The sequence below is a fragment of the Vidua chalybeata genome, chromosome 13 (assembly GCF_026979565.1).
Source record: "Vidua chalybeata isolate OUT-0048 chromosome 13, bVidCha1 merged haplotype, whole genome shotgun sequence".
Lineage (NCBI taxonomy): Eukaryota > Metazoa > Chordata > Aves > Passeriformes > Viduidae > Vidua > Vidua chalybeata.
The window spans coordinates 11,606,319-11,619,468 of NC_071542.1; the positions used below are offsets into that span (position 1 = coordinate 11,606,319).

The window sequence follows — 13,150 nt, forward strand, 5'->3', positions numbered from 1 at the left end:
AAAGTAATAAACCACTGACTTCGGAAAATTGAATTTAATAACACCTTAGGCTGATACGTTTGTCTGATAGGTGGGACCCAAAAATGTGTCCATTTGCAGTGTAGGAGGATGAGAACTTCATTGTGAATGCTGATAAAAGATGATGTGAATGATCAGACCTGCAAAATAATGATAAGAGAGCCCTTCTTGTAGAGTCAGGGAGACCTTGGCTGGATCTGCAGCACCTCTTCCTCGCTGCCCTTCCTCCTGACTGCTCTGCAGAGGATGTGTTTGCCCTGGGAGTTTCACTGAGTGAAGCATCACTGGATGAGCCTTTGTGTTCTCCATGTTCTGCCAGGAATTTATCCAGGATCCTTCTACACAGACATTACTCATGCAGATTTCTCACTGGTGTCACATCTGGTCTTTGGGACTCCTGCTAGCCCCCAAAATAGTTCTCCACAAGAAGAACCATCTAATGAATAAAGTGTCTGTGTGCGTGAAGAGTATTAGTGCCATGTCAGTAGTAGAATTATTACTTTTAAATTCTTGGCTGCAGTGACCTCTGAGGGTTTTTTTCTGTAGAATGAAAAACATAAAGGACATTTTTAGAGTTGTTCAATCCATAGTTTCTTCTGCAAAGAAATTGACCTATTGAAGATACAAACTTTAATATTTTGTGCAGCGTTGGCTTTTGGGTAGAAGCTTTTTTCCTTTTTCGTTGTTGCTAATTTGGTTCTTTTATCCTTTTGAAAGCCTTTCTCTCACACTCCAAAAATCATATTGAGATTGAGAAAAGCTCTTTGAATTCTTGAAGACCAGTGTGTCCTAGTGAACAAAAGAGCATCAAAGAACAGAATAAGAAAAGTTAGCTGAAGTGTACAAACTGATAGTTTCTCTTTCTTTTCTCTTTTTAGTTTATAACAATACTATTTTTCCACTAATTATAATAAACTCACTTTTATAGCTCCCACACGTGCATACATTAGAAGATATTCATACATTCTGGGTAGATTCATATTCCATTCTTACAGCCAAGAGCTTTTCAATCAACACACATGGTATAAATATCAATACTGATTGCTCCAAATTGCTTTTGGATAACATTTATTGTATTTGCAGAAAAAAACGTCTTGTGATTATTGCTAAAATAAACCAAAACTGTCAGACTCCATCTATTGTAACAACTTTGAAAGTTCTAAGTTGAAGTAGAATAGAGGGAAGAGTGGAAATACGAATAAAATGTGCGTTGTCTGCCGCTTGCTGGTGAGAGCAGGGAAGTGACACACACTGAGCTGAGGTTGTTTACACATCTCTTTGCAGCTCTGAAATACCTTGGCACACAGGCCTTGAAAAGTAGAATCTGCACCTTCATCCAAATTCTGCATTCCTATGAATACATTTTGGCTCCCTAATAATAACATACTGATAAAAAATTTTGAGAAATACACAAAGCCTGTTGTATCTTTTTGCACAGAATTTTCACAAAGGTGGACCAAGTATTTGCTGTCAGTGTTAGAACTTGAAACAGGTCCAGAAAAAATAAAGATTTTGATTTTTCCATCTGTTGCTTCATTTACCCACACTATTCCAAATGTAACTGTGATGCTGTTTTGTGTCCTCTATGCTTAACCCCTTTAGAAGATATCAGTGAAGAAATATAGAAGTTTAATACATAGGATTTTGGCTCCTTCTTTCTTTTAGTTTTTTTTTTGTATGTTCTAAAGGATATTGATAATAGATTTCAAAAGTTTAAAGGACTGTGTACAGATTTATTTTATGAGGAAGGAGTGACAGTATTTATAATTAGTATAATAGAAGGAAAATCTTTTGCTGCTATGCTTTTTACAGTAAGTGCATCTTCATTAGTATTTTTGTTGGGATCAGCCTTAAGCAGGAAGGACTGAAAGATGTTCAAAAGCTTAATTGTGCTTTGCTTTGTGTCTGGTAACAGTCTGGGAACATGAAAACGGAATCCCTTAGGATATAACTAAACTGAAGGGTGTGCCTGGGGACTATATATACTTTGCCAGTATTATGGGCAGTATGGCTGAGGGTCCAGGCAAGATTGACTGCATTGTCCAAAGCAACCCTCATCCAAACACACATTGGGTGTCTTTTGGGACACTGGTACCTGCTAGGTCTCTACAAGAACATTCCTGAGGCTTTCTGCTACTTTCGAGGCAGATAGAGCCTCGGGGAGGTGGGAGGAAATCCATAAATTGAAATTGTTTACAGCACTGATTTTTTTTTTTTTTCCTCTCACAGCTTTGCTGATTTGAAAAGAAATTTCCTTTAAATTCCTAATTCAGGAAGGGTTAAGATGGATTGTGTTAGAGGAAGGTAAAATTTCAAATACTTCCTACCTCAGTTTGCAAAAAGCTGTTGAGAGCCTTAACAAAGTTTAACAAATTCTAATTATGTAAAGGAAGAGGTTGCCTCAGTGGTTACCAACCTGCTTAAATGACTGAGAGGAACAAGTGGTTAAATTTAGTGAAGAGAGAGTAGGGTGCCCCAAAGGCTGTTTTGGGATCTTTGATGCTCAATATTTTTATAAAAGTTCTCATAAAGAATGTGGTCACTTAGTTGACTAAAACTGTGAAGAATGAAGATTTATAAAGGCTATTGTATCTAAAACTCCCTGCAAAGATTTGCAGCAGGATGTAACATTCAAAAGCTAGATGCACAAGTAGCACAAGTAACATTTAAAAGCTAGATGAGCTCAAAGTTGATATTTGCAGAATAAATACATATAGAACAGATAACCTTAAAGGCAGACAGGTGCATGTGGCTGTGCCTGAAGGTCTGACAGTCAGAGAAAGGTCTGTGCAGTGGTGGTTCTCAGCTCCATGGAACACCAGCACGCTTGCTGGGTGCTACCCAAACCAAAACTAATGGCAGAGGAATGGATGAAATAATAGAAAATATAAATTAGCCATTCTTTAAAGCTGTGGTGAATCCTGTTTGCAACTCGTTGACCTCATCTCAAAAATGATAGAGCTGGAAGAGGTAGAGAGAAGAGCAGTGGAGGAAACAGGCATGATCTAAAGGCTACTTCTGGTCCTGGAAGGTAGGAAGGTATGTTGAGGAAGGGTTATTCAATAAGTGCCATGATTTTTGTACTCTGCCTACACATGCCTAGGTGTCCATTGTTAGACAGAAAGTGCAGAGTTACATGGACTTCAGGTCTAACTAAGGATAGGAATTCTTGTATAGTGCTTTGATTTCTGATAAAATTATGTTTTTGAAGTCCATGTGTCTGTATCTACTTTATGATGTTGAATGTCTGATGATAAAGTGTGATCTCTGGTGATGCAGCACCATTATTCAGTGAAGTGAAAGTGTAATTATATAATTACCCCAGCTGGGTAAACCAGTCTCTGCTAACAGTGCTGAATTGTGGAAGTGCCCTAATGCACACCAACTGAGTCTTTGTTGGGGGTTCACTGCAGAATTCACTGTAGCAGTTGCTAAATAGAGTTGCCTTATTTTAAATGCCTGATTTTGAAAAATATTAGCCTTAAACTTCTACAGCTGGAAAAAAGATTAAGTTCTCTTTGACAGCCAGAGAGCTAAACAGAACCTGACAGAGCTGTGGCAAGAGTGGGGTGGGAAGGGGTCTTGCTTTGGGAACCCATCTAAGGAGGTCACCAGATGTTGGTAAGAATACCTAAATCCTGCCAGATGCTGCTACCACCTAGGAAGAGGAGCTGCTGCATGGCTGGTAGGGAGCAGGAGGGGTAAGGCTTTGAAAGATTGCCAGAGAAGGGGCAGTGTCAGAGGGCAGGCTGGGGATAACACTGAGTGCCAAAATGTCCCATGCTGGCTTATTCCTGGTGAAGCTGGCAAGATTCATGCAGGTAATTTCAGTAGCAGCAGGTTTAGGCTTTTTAGGGTTCACTGGAAATTGATTGCCCAAGCACAACTCAGATGAATATAAAGGCAGTTTGAGAATTCTGCTGGAGAAAATACAAAGGTGTAGCAGTGGAAGCAATTGCTGTGTGAGTTACACTCAGTGCACCAGAGGTGTTGGTGGGTGTAGGGTAAATAATAATCCGGTGACATTCATTGTGTGGGTGTAGCTGACCCAGAATTGTTTCCTCTGAAAGTGGACATGCAAATTTAGCCTCTGAAATAAGGTAAAGTTCTAGTGAAGTGCAGAAAAATGTACTTTGTGCCAGCACAGTTCTGCCTTGCTCTTGAATGGGAAACTCAGAATGCTTTATGAGATTCTACGTAGCTGGGGGGGAAATTTCTGAAGACGTATCCAGTGTTTTAGAGCAGGTAGTTAGTAGGCCAAGGTTTTTATGGTGTGTAATATTTCACAGGGCTTTCAAGGTGGAGGAAATTTGTTTTTGAACACTGAATATTTTAAGGGCACCCTATAGTGCAGATTCCTTTTTTCCTCTTTTTTTAAACACGTGTTTTGCAGTCCCATCCGGAGCTAGAGCTTTTTTTCCATAACATTTGCTGTCCCAGGGCCACTCATGGTAGAAAATGACTTTTTTCATGGAACATTGAGTATTGTAGAGCTGCTCCAGTGCAAGTGGAAAATAACCTATGTTTGAGGTCAGAAAAATAGATTAAACTAATTTTAAAGTTTTATAGCCACTTAGGTCTATGGAAGAACTTTTTAAGAGGATTTAGATCCGTTGCAAGAGTAAGATTTGCATTTTCAAGGTTTTTCTAAGACTAAGAAGGCCTGAGTTCAGGAATGCATCTTTGTTCATGAAGGACAATTACAGCCATCCTGAATTTTAAGTATGTGTTTAATTGTATTCCCTGATAGGGATGGATTTAGTCTCATGCCTTAGTGATTTCCTGACTTGGAGCTGTAGGATATAATTGTTTGATTCTGCTACTCTCTGGATCCAGTGAAAGATCTCCCATTTGAATCCCATTTGGCATCTTTACTTCGCTCGGGGATTCTGAGCCTTTGGCAGTTTGGGGGAGTTGAGTCTTTGGGCTCACCCTCAGCTGCATCTGCGTGGAGATGGGGTAGGAAGGAAACAAAGGTGGCTACAGGCCATCTCTTCCCTCTTCCTCCTTCCCCTTTTGGTACACTCTGGGATCAAACCAGGAATTATTCAGCTTGTAATTGTTCTTGCTTCAATTCTGTAATGAAAAAAGGCTCCTGAACACAATGTGGAAGTTATTTTTGTTTATTTAAAGTCCCTGTGTAAATCAATCTTTAAGTAAGTGAGAGTCAAGCATCTGCAGTAAAATTCAACCTTGTGCACAGGACAAAATTCTCCATGAAGTCCTACAAATATATCCCAAAGCTTGAGCAATTTCAGCTTCTTTAAGGGAAAAAAAAAAAGGCACCAACTTGGTTTTGGCTTATTTTTGCTTAGTTTCATTTCTACTTGAACGAGAAAACTGCTTAAAATACTTAGGTTTTTATTTACATGAGTTCTAAAGGGTAAAACAGAGGTTTTAGGCCTTAACTATTTGCTTACTAGGAAAAAAATTGAACTTTTTCTTGGTTTCAATGGTACACTTGAGCTCTGTCCTGCAGTTCCTGTGTAGGAAAATTGGTGCTTTTCACAGTGCAACTGGAAGAGCCTTGTCACAAGAGGAATGTGGGAATTGTGTATTTGCCTGCTCTTTCCCAAGAGCTCCTAGCTGAGACTCAGCTCAGTGTGCAGTGCTGCATACCAGTAGGGAAGGGAAATCTTATCTCAGGAGCAGTAAATATGGAGTCTAATTTCTAAAGAGGAAGCAGTGCAAATCTGCACAATGGAAGGTCTTGCACCTGAAATTTGCTAATACTGACTGCATGCTGGGGTTGTGATGGGCTATGAGATGGAGTTTTATGCAAGGTACTCCTAAGCAAAAAAATGTTCACCTAAAACTAGTTTTTCTAAGTGTCCTCTAACAGTAGGAGTTTCTCTTGATAGGAATTCCAGAAATGAAAATATAAACAAGAACCCTGTCTCTCATGAGATGTACAGCAGGAAAGGATTTTTCACTGGCAAAATGAACATACAGATAAAGTGAAGCTGTCCAGAAGAGCTTGAATTGCATATACTGCTTTGCCCAAGAATGTGAGGGAGCTGGATTATAGGGATGTCTTTTTCTCCAGCTTTATTTCTTTAATCTATTTCTAGCATGTCTATTAGGATATATCAGCCTTTTTTCTGAATGGCTTCTCTACTGTGTCTCTCTGGATGCCCAACTCTGAAAGCTTTTTATCACATTTTGCCCTCCACTTTTGGGTTCCCCTGAAAGGCAGGGTTAGAGGGCCTGAATTCTGGCATAGAGTTGTGTCCTGGCTGCAGAGTCCTCCTGTCTTCTCCTGTCTTCTCCTGTCTTCTCCTGTCTTCTCCTGTCTTCTCTTCTCCTCTCTTCTCCTCTCTTCTTCTCCTCTATTGTCCTCCTCTCTTCTCCTCTCTTCATGCTCTACTCCAGTCTGTAATAGGTCCCTGAATTCTCTAAAGCAATCTTTTTTTTTTTCCCCTTAGCTCAGGACTCAGTCTGAGCATTTGCCTTAATACTGTTAATGGCAGCCTAACCAAAAGCCAGTGAAGAGGTGAGAGAAGGAGCTTGATTACAAATACCAGTTGTTCTTAAGCACATAGTCCAATATTTCCCAGTCTCACTCTCACAGAGTGAATTGGTTTCCATATAATACTAAGGTGGGAAAAGAAATGGAACCACAAAATGCAAGAATCTTGAAGGGTCCTCCAAATGGTTGTGAAGAGGCCAGCTCAGAGGGGCTCAGCACACAGTTCACATAACAATCATTAACTCCTAGATAAAAATCTTACTCCTTGATAGTTTGGGGTAGAATACAGTGCAGGGGTGTTGTGATTATTCCCACTGCTGTTTTGAGCTCAAAGAGCTCCCCTGAATGGGTGCACCCTGAGGGTATCTGTGTAACATCAGCTGCTGGAAAACAGCAGTGTGCAAAGCACTGGTGCTGCTTTTCATGTGATCTATTTAACTGCTTGTTTTCCATGGATTCCCCCTCACACACTCTTTATCTCTGACTGCCAGCACCCCTAGGATGGCTTGGGTGGATTCCTGGTGCATGACAGCTGGACTGGCTGCTGGCCTGTGGTGCAGGGCTCTGTCTGCACTTCTCCTCAGACCTACAATTTATGTTTGTGTGCTCACATTATTCACTTGAGTAATGGTCTGATTTACTTGTGTGTGTGGTATTACTCACTTGTTTTCCCTAAAGAGGAACAAATACAGCTCTTTGGAGAAAGAAAGAGGAATCATTTGCTATAACTTGAGTTTAAGGTGTGTGACAGATACCCAGTTTTGAACTTAAAATGAGTGGCAAAGCTATTCTGCAGATGTCTTCTGCAAACTGAACTCCAGTTCACATTTTAAAAGGCTCTTCATGTCTCTGAATAAGGCACACATAGAAGAATAGAGACATGGCAATTTTTCTGGGACAGCTCTAGGATATAAAGTGTTTGGAAGAAAAATATTTGACTTTAGTTAAATCCTGGGAATGAGCTACATTTCTAAATGCTGTCATGAGAGCAGAGGGAGGACTATCATGAGGTGATACTGCACTGATGTTTGATAGAGGCTCAGGTTAAAAGTTTAAATTTGAGCCATTCCAAACGTTTTTGTGCTTCGTGGAATTTGACTTTAAACCTTTTTACTTCAGTCCCATCTCAGCTGTGCTGCTTCTGGCTTCTTTTTGCCTCTGATTGGCCTGCTGGGTTTTGGTGCCAGTGAGGGCAGTCTGGCTGCAAACCTCTAGGCCTTAGAGTAAAACAGCTCAGATCCTCACACCACCTCCTCAGCCCATCTGCAGAGTAAGTATATATGCCTGAATGGCTGTGGAAAGTACACTGTAAAGGAAAAATGTCTGAGAATTATACACTTTAGCCAGAAATCTAGGTAAAATGGAAAAAAGACCCTTAAAGCAAAACCTCATCCTAATTCCAGATGGATTTTTCAAAGTGGCATAAAGCTTCTTCTAGAAACTTGAAAAACAACCTGGTTTTCGGACCACTGTGCACTCTGCAGATCTTGTTTTAATCAGCTTTATTCAGTAAAACACAATTCTACATGAGTTTAAAAGCATGGAGCAGCTTCTAAATTGCCTAGAATAAAATCTGTGATTGCCCAGAGAGTGTTTCTCTTCACTGCCTTTCTAGACAAAATGGCGGGGGGAGCTTTTTCCTTCAGTGAAATAGCAGGTTCCAAAAAATATGTCTGGTTCCTATTACAGCAAAGGAAAAACTTGAGGTGTGCATTGGAAGTGCTAAGCCAGTGATTGAAATGTTAAAGTTGTTCCTAAAGGCCATTCCACATCATGAAGACATCATCTGTAAAGTAATACTGCACAATGATCTGTGAGGAGAGGAGGCTGAATTAGCATTCAGTCCGGCTGGAGCTTCCAAATGTCCCACACTGGGGTCAGCTCCTGCAGCAGAACCTACTTGAGGAGTCTTCAGTGAGCACTCACCGATTTATTTAGTGAAAAAAAAAAAGGTTCAGGTGAAAGATTTTATTCATCTGTGACCTGCCCCATCCCCGCACCTTTGTGCACGTCTGTGGCTGCTCAATGTGCCACGTGTGCCAACTTACCCAGTGCCTTCCCCGGGATTTTGGAACTTGGAAAGAGCATTTCTGCTGCAGCAGCTCAACCAGAGCACATCAATGAGGTGTCTGATTTGCCAACTTGCAAAATCTCTTTTTAAAGGCAAGTGTTTGAGGAAAATAGTTGAAGTCTTCCCACTGGTAGTGTGCCAGTGGAAAAATAATTTCATTAAAAATAAGCATTCAAAGTAATTTATTGATTAAAATTGAAAATGACAAGTTATCTGCAAGAGCTGAGGCTCTCAGAGTTCAAGCACTATAGCAGCATTGATGATAGACCTTTAGCTTCTGTGCCACAGTAACTGAGATTGCTTAACAAGAGAACCCCTCTTTTCATTATTAATAGCTCTTTCTGTTCCCTTCCCTTCACCCTCTGTCATTACAAGCTGTACAGATCACATCTGCAACTTGGAGAAGTTGTCACAAGTGTTTTGGCATAAATTGGCCGCATGTATTTTCTAATCTATTTTTTTCTTCAAGACAAATATTATTACCCCAATTTTTTTTTCCTAATTTTTGATTAAAAATTCAATATTCCTTCCTCCCTTCTGTCCTTCCTTCTTTGTGGGAGGCAGGCTGAATGAGAAGGTGCTGTGCAGATCTTTCCATCAGCTGGTTCCTCAAAGATGTGAGTGAGAAGGGTGAGCACATTGCTTTTGTAGGACTGGTAGCAGTTTGTAAAGCTGTCTTTGAGCTGGGCTTGCAGTATTTAACCTTTGAGCTTTATTTTTAGTGGCTTGCTGAATTATTAATAGGGGTCACAACTGAGAGGTTTTCTTGTGAGTGTGAAAACTGCTTCTTTTACTGCAATGTTGTTACTCAGGTTTTCCCACTCTGTGAAATGACAAAGGAGCTCAGGATTCTTGCATGCTGTGGTAGCAGTTAGCAACATAAACTTTATGGCTTATCTCTCACAATAAATGTTTTAATTATTTTCATTTTAAAGGCATTCCCAAACCAAATGTAACATGGCTGAAGAAGAAGGATGTTTTGCAAATCAATTCTTCCTTGGTTTTGAATGGGTCTTTATTTCTGAGGAATGTTTCCTATGGAGATGCAGGAACATACACTTGCAGAGCAACTAATGCTCTTGGAAAAGCTGAGGCTGCATCTGTTCTCCACATAACTGGTAAGTGCTAAATGAGAATTCCTTACTGATAACAAAAGCCAGTCAATTTATAATCAAAGTTTAACCATAAAATAGTTGGGGGCATATTTAACACTTTATTGGAAATTTGAAATTTTTGATTGCATCTGACTCCTGTTCTCTATTTTGATCTGTTCTCTATTTTGTGTTTCCTGTAATGTGGATCTAGGCACAGATGGTTTGACTTGTGACTTCAAGGTTGTTCCATCTTGCTTCCAGGCGACAAATAATCAGCCCTTAAACCACCTGACACATTAGGAATTAAATCCACTGTCATGTTACAGTGAGCCCAGTGCTTCTAACTAGAGACACAGGGCAGGCTTCAGTATTCAGAAAATCTTCAGGAAAATGCAGGAAAATGAAAGCAAAAGCTGGTTTTGGGCTTTGATGTTCAGGTTTTTTTTTTTGGTTTTTTTTTTTTTTTTTTTTTTTTTTTTTTTTTGTTTTTTTTTATTATTATAGAGGCTAATAAAATGTAGGGGAGTGGAAAAGAAAAAATTCTGGTTATGAACCCCAAACTCCCAGAATAGAAAATGTGAAGGAAAAACTCCATGTAAATACCTCTATACCTCTATAATTAATAATGTAATTCAGTATAATGCAATCATGCCTTGGAAATCACTGCAGTCGTTGGATCCTTTGGCTCTGGAGATGAGCTGTCTCACCCCTTTGCTGTGCAAAGTGCAGCACAGCTTTCTGTGACCAGTCCTGCTACAAAGATCCCTTTCTTGGGCGCACACCTAGGGCAGGTTGTGCATGTTTGGGTCTGTTGGCTGAAGAGGATGCTCTAGAGACACAATAGGAGCCTTTCTGTGAGGATGAGTGTAGACTGAAGCTCCCTTCCTGGTTTCAGTTTTCCTGGAGTACATCAAAACTTTGGATGTTCCAGAGAGGAATTTTATTATAATGACGTGACTGGAATATTGCTCACAAGAGTCTAAATTTTGTTTCAATTCCTGGTCATGTGACATTAGTTTAAATAAATCTGGAGTGGATAGGAGAGGGCCAAATTCTGCAAGTTTTTGGCTGTGCAAGACTGCAATGAAATGGGAGGACTTCTGCTGTCAGGACTTAGAGATTGCAGTGGCTCAGAGTTGTCTGAAAGATCCCAGCAGATTTTTGGCTTGGCTACAGGACTTGCTTGCCTGATCAGGGGCAGTCCAGCAGTAGCACAAAGTCTGTGCAGCCTTTCCAATAAAACTCCCTGAGGGCTGACAAGGCAACCAGTCCTTTGCCTGGGGAACTGGCCTCACTGTGGTTTTGTGGAGACTTTTTTTGTCCTGGTGTTTACAGACAGGGAGGAGGCTTTGTACAGAAATCGCACACTGAGGAAAAATGTTGAGCCAATGTAAAATGACCCAGAGAAGTTAGAATATAGCAAAAGATTTAAACCCTTCTGGAAGGAGAGACATAGATGTTTTGTACATTCATTAAAACAGAAATGTTGACTAAGTGGTAAGAACTGTGTGTTACTGACAGATTGCCCACATTTTTGGCAGTTATTCTGCCAGCATATGAGAAAAAGGAGGAGTTGCTATAGTGATGGGCACTTGACTCTGCATTCATTATGCTATCTCTATGCATAATGAGGTTTTAAAAGATGTTCTTTTTTCTATTATAACACTTTGTCATAATTCCACCTAATGGAACAGAGGAATTGGCCTGATTCCACTGAGAGAATTATTTTTCTTACAATTTCTGCATGCAATGAAATAATAAATAATGTTGTAATGAAAAACGGGAAATACATCCTCTAAGTCTTGTTTTTACTCTGTTACAGGCTTGTTTTTCTAACAAATTCAATAAATGTATTGATTTATTGAATTATTCAGAAAGTTGCATAAACATAAATAATTTCTGTTTCCCTGTACACATGTAGCTCATTTCTTAAACAGATAATTTAACTGCATAAATGAAGTTGATCCTAAAGAATTCCAAACTGCTATTATCTTTCTGCTTCATAACTAGCATGCTGGATGTTTTGATATGAAATGTTTTTTGGCATCATGATTTAATTCTTGCTCAGAAGAGATCTTATGCACTGTGTTACAGAACAAAGACTTACAGAGAATAGCACTCAGTTATTGAAGGGAAGCAGAAGAAAGCGTGTCCTGATGGCATCTGGGACTGGTACAAGTGTTAGTGTGGCACCTGGCGATCCACTAAGGATAGGTGTGTTGTCTTTTCTGCTTTTTCATTAATATTATATATTTTTTTTATTTTATTGAAATAGAAGGAGCCCCATGGAAAAAAAGTGAGTGCAATTGTGAGGTGAACCACCCTGACACTAAAGCCATGCAATTATTCTTTGAGCTTCACTTGAAAAAATGGAAGAGATTCAGCTGGGCTCTGTTTGTGTTTTTTCCTGTCTAAATGAATGCCTTTGTTTCCATCCCTGCCTGTGCCCTGTACAGTGAAAATGCAGCAATTTCATTTAATGTGTTTATGACTCCTTTCCCAAACAGATAGAAAGTCTTTAATTGCAGACCTATTTGCATATTGTAGTCTGGGATTAAATCTTTGTTCCATTTAAATCATTGCTCCCCCCTTCCACTTTGTTCCTATAGAAGTTAAGTTTATAAGGACTTACTGAAAGGGAAAGGATGGAGAAGTGTGGTAAGTACTCATCAGCTTACAGAGCTCATACCTCTCAAGGGCCAGTCAGGATTTTGTCCTAGCTTGGACTTCAGTGGATTTATGCATATTCTTGTTTTTATTTAGGATGGTAATGTCCTTTATGTCGAATCACACTTGTACATACTTGTTTACAAACGTTTCCATGTGCTGAGAAAAACCTGCTAAAATGCTGTTGATTTTTAGGTTGCCCAGTGCTGCCCAGTCACAGGAGTACAGTCCAGTGGCTCTTTGGAGACAGCCCAGTTGAGGAAGTTCAGACCTTGGAATACAGAACCCTGGTTGGGGGTCGTATCCTAGAGGTGAACACCAACTCTGGTCAATTTGCTGGACAATTCCAATGTCGGACTTCAGCTAGTGCAAAACTAATGTCAGTTTGGGTAAATGTCAAGAAGGAAGGTTTGTTGAAAGTTATATGACAAATTCTTGAATTTTAAAATATGTTCTTTTGCTCTGTAAAGACTTTCCTGATAACTAACCTTCTTTTCTGTGTTGAAAGTAATTCAGAAATATATAGCTTCACATATGGGAATGGTCTTATTTAAGCCAGTAGACATTGCCCATACTCAGAGTTGGATATGGTAATTAATGTGCATCCAAATATCCTGTGGGGGTTCTTACTGCTTGCCTGAGAATCTGAGAGAATGTGTCTTTCTGCTTAAACAGTTTTAAATCAGACAGGTTTTATCAACTTCCCCTTCAACAAACTTCTCCATGGTAGCCCTCCAAACTGAAACAATATTGACTTCAAGGTCATCTTTGGAAATATCTTCATTATAATAAAAATAATTTTAATGTAATTGTCATATTCCAGGGCCATCA

The 13,150-nt window shown here is 39.6% G+C and overlaps 1 protein-coding gene across 1 annotated transcript in view; it reads left to right on the forward strand.

Annotated features, from left to right (window-relative positions):
• ADAMTSL3 (ADAMTS like 3) overlaps nt 1–13,150 on the forward strand; it is a 171,099-nt gene that overhangs the window by 148,645 nt on the left and 9,304 nt on the right. Inside the window, exons 24-26 of the mRNA XM_053955298.1 lie at nt 9,494–9,676; nt 11,747–11,866; nt 12,515–12,727. Coding sequence (XP_053811273.1) covers nt 9,494–9,676; nt 11,747–11,866; nt 12,515–12,727 — 516 coding nt within the window. The remainder of the gene's footprint in view (nt 1–9,493; nt 9,677–11,746; nt 11,867–12,514; nt 12,728–13,150) is intronic.